The 3,784-nt window shown below is 37.4% G+C and overlaps 1 protein-coding gene across 1 annotated transcript in view; it reads left to right on the plus strand.

Moving 5' to 3' along the window:
* LOC107697832 (SPRY domain-containing protein 3-like) overlaps positions 1-3,784 on the plus strand; it is a 20,731-nt gene that overhangs the window by 15,337 nt on the left and 1,610 nt on the right. Inside the window, exons 3-4 of the mRNA XM_016498684.1 lie at positions 2,297-2,372; positions 2,676-2,700. Of these exons, the coding sequence (XP_016354170.1) occupies positions 2,297-2,372; positions 2,676-2,700 (101 nt within the window). The remainder of the gene's footprint in view (positions 1-2,296; positions 2,373-2,675; positions 2,701-3,784) is intronic.

Genomic DNA, 3,784 nt, shown 5'->3' on the forward strand with positions numbered 1-3,784 from the left:
ATTCAGAAATCATACTAATATGCTGATTTGCTGCTCAAGAAACATTTCTTATTATTATCAATGTTGAAAATAGTTGTCTTAATATTTCTGTGGAAACAATAGCCCCTTTAACATAGTAATACTAGTAAATTAGCCGTAAAATTACTGGAACGACTTCACCGGTAAATACAAAAATGTGCTGTTCACACAAGCAACGACGTTCCGTCTTTTTACCGGTAAAGCACCATTAACACATCAGTTTCAAAATACTGGTAAATTCTGTGACTTCATTAACCAGAAATTACCTCTAAACGGCTGCGCCTCCCGGTGTTGTGTTTGTAAACATGGAGAGGAAAACATGGAACTACACAGTGCGAAAAATAAAAGCAAGTGTGAGCTCGTACTTGCTCATACCGGTAATGTTCATTCTACGATCACACAGAGTAGATTAACGGTAATTTACTTGTGGTGTTACAACTTTCCTTACTGGTAAATTGCCGGAACGGATTTACCGGTATTTTTGAAAATTTCCTCTTCACACATGATTAATGCTTAATGCTAATTTACCGGTAATTTAAAAAAGTAATCAAGCACACGCACACCATCCGAGGTGCAGGTTAGAAGATACCAAATCTGTGTAGAGAGGATATATAACCGCACACACACTTACAAATAAACTGCTTTATTTAATTAACCAACGTTTTGGCAATAAGCCTTTGTCAAGGTAATTGACAAGGTAATTTACCAGTAAAGACTTTGTGTGAAAGGGGCTAATAATACATTTTCCAGGATTCTTTGATGGATAAAAAGATCAAAAGAACAGGAATTGAAATCTTTTGTCTCATTATAAATGTCTTTATTGTCTCATCTGAAATTTTATGTTTCTGTGCTGAATAAAAAAAAAATACCAACCCCAAATTTTTGAAAGGTATAAATAAATAAATAATTTGTGTAAAGTATATAAACATACTTTACATACATGTATGTACAGTGCTTTGCGAAAGTATTCATATCCCTCCATTTTTTTCACATTTTGTTATGTTGCTGCTTTATGATAAACTTCTTGAAAGGGGTCATCGGATGCCCATTTTCCACAAGCTTATATGATTCTTTAGGGTCTTAATGAAAAGTCTATAACATACTTTGGTTAAAATTTCTCAATGGTAGTGTAAAAAACACCCTTTTTACCATGTACTTCAGCCGCGAAACTTGCTAACTAGCACATATTAGGAAAGGCGATTTGCAAAGATTCATAAAAAAACCCTTATACGAACTTCTTCTGTAGATGAAGCTGGATCATGAATGATTCACGAGAACTTAAACGCATTTAGGCAGATCGGGGATCAGCGCATTCCTTTCAAAAATGAAAGTAACATTAATCCTCTGCGTCTTCAGCGGCTCAGATGTCGGGAGTAAATGACGACTGGTATGTTCATTATTACATCCAGCTACAAAACACCTCAACCGCTTAATTGAAGGCATTCTTCCCCTGCACTGGAGTCGACACAATGGCAGACAGCTCTCAGCTCACTCAGGGCAGGTCTAAGTGAAGACGGCCTTGTCAATCAACTATCGTGGGAGGGGCCTGTGCAGAACTACGTCATTCTGACAGGAATCTCAGAACAGCCTGATTTGAGAAAGGGGATTTGAAAATAGCGATTTAAAAAAAAAACACTGGGTGGATTTTTATCATTATAGGGTGGATGTGTACACACACTTCCAACACACATTTATGTTCAAACAACAACAAAAGTGAATTTGAACTTTACAATTATGGTGTATGGAGTGTAGATTGTTGTGAAAAAAAAAACTAATTTAAAGCAGTTTAACATAAGGCAGCAACAAAACAAAATGTGAAAAAAATGGATACATTCGCAAAGGGATACATTCGCAAGACACTGTATGTATATATACAGTATATATGTGTGTGTGTGTGAATATTATTATTATTATTATTTTCATTTTGGAACAATATTTGTGGCTGAACTATTTGTTTACATAGCATTTTGCTCTACATTTTATGATGTCTTTAGTTCAAGTAGTATTATTGAAGATCAGTAGCATTGACAGCTCTGTGGTAACTTGATCTTTCTGAATTAGTTCTGGCTTGAATTCTTGGAAAATGAACTGCTGTTTGGTCTTCAAAAGTAGGGCTCCAAAAGTAGCTCTCACCCGTATCAGTGTGAAACATGTAGAAACATAATTGAACCTGATTTCAACAGCTAGTCCACACATCACTGGACATTTTAATAATGTACCTATAGCAACAGTGCTCTGGTTATTAGAGTTTAAGCTTTTTATTACTTCCCTTCTGTAGTTACCAAGGGCACTCTGATGAAGTTGGCTGTTACGTGGCTCCACGCCCCTTATCAAAGGGAAACTGTTACTTCGAGGTAAGCAGCACACCTATGTTGTCAGGTTGCTAAAAACATTAGAATCATTTCAACACCCTTTCTGTTGCCTTTGTTAGGAAATCCATTCACCTAAGTACTAATAACTTTATGTAACTGTATGCACAGAGTTATCAAGTCAAGTGATTTCACCTATTTTTACTTAGTGTGATTTGGTAGATGTCCTATATTGTATGCCTCAATCACACAATACACAGTATATATATAAAAACAATTTTTTTTATGTTTTTAATTTTCCACAATGTTTGACTTGTGTCTTGTCTTTGACTATCCTTCATTTCACAGCAGTTTGAACTAATAAGCATGCCATGTCATTTTTTTTTGGAAAGAAAATGGACTTTCAGAAGTGAATGCTGTTTGAAAACTTAAATCAAGATCTTTTATGACACGTCATTTTGTCCCTGTATTTTTGTTACTGGCTATTGTAAATCCCTATTCAGACAGGATTAGTTTTCTAAAAGGTATTTGATAATTATTAACATAGAATGATTTCATGATCTGATTTAGACCGCATTGTGCTGAATGAGTTAAAAACCACTATCATTGGCCGAAAATATATGGCGCGCCGCACCACCCAGCAGTGTTCAATGTGCAGGTTTCACTCTCTAACCGTCGTCACTGCGCAGTGTGATGCTTTGCTCAATATTCCGCTCTATGAATGTTCGTTCCGTTGAGTTGCTCACTGCCCATGCAAACGCTTCACTGCTCATGCTTACCGGAAAAGCAAAGTCCAAATAATGCACTGACAGGAAATTTCTATGTAGTATACTTGTTCCAGTTTGCAATAGCACTACTGTGCTGTAACATTACAACGCTGGTAAAATGACGCTACCCTCTCGTTCACTGATCTGCTCCCCACTATGCACTACTCACATTAGTGTTGGGCGATATGGTCATTTTTCAAATCGTCATATCGCCAGCCTGTGAGATCGCCGATAGACGATATTATCGTGCATGGGTGGGGGCAGTCCGATATATCGGGCCGATATATCGGACTTGGCGATATATCGGTCGACCACTACTCCAAATATATGAACTTACCTGTTTTAAATATGTTTATATCCTTCTCCATCGGCCGATAAGTTTTTCTGTTTGGCCGATGCGTTCGAGGCTAACTGTCGCGTTCACTGATCTGCTCCCCACTATGCACTACTCACATTAGTGTTGGGCGATATGGTCATTTTTCAAATCGTCATATCGCCAGCCTGTGAGATCGCCGATAGACGATATTATCGTGCATGGGTGGGGGCAAGAGGGAGATTCTCTGTACTTCTCATAGGCTATTTCATAACTATGTGGTGTTTTAAACCACGCGGGCGCGCAAGAGAGAGCCTATGAAAGCACCAATGATCGAAATAATATACTTTCAAACATACTGATAAACTAACATGTTA

Source organism: Sinocyclocheilus anshuiensis, unplaced genomic scaffold (assembly GCF_001515605.1).
Source record: "Sinocyclocheilus anshuiensis isolate Anshui unplaced genomic scaffold, SAMN03320099.WGS_v1.1 scaffold78, whole genome shotgun sequence".
In the NCBI taxonomy this organism is placed as follows: Eukaryota; Metazoa; Chordata; class Actinopteri; order Cypriniformes; family Cyprinidae; genus Sinocyclocheilus; species Sinocyclocheilus anshuiensis.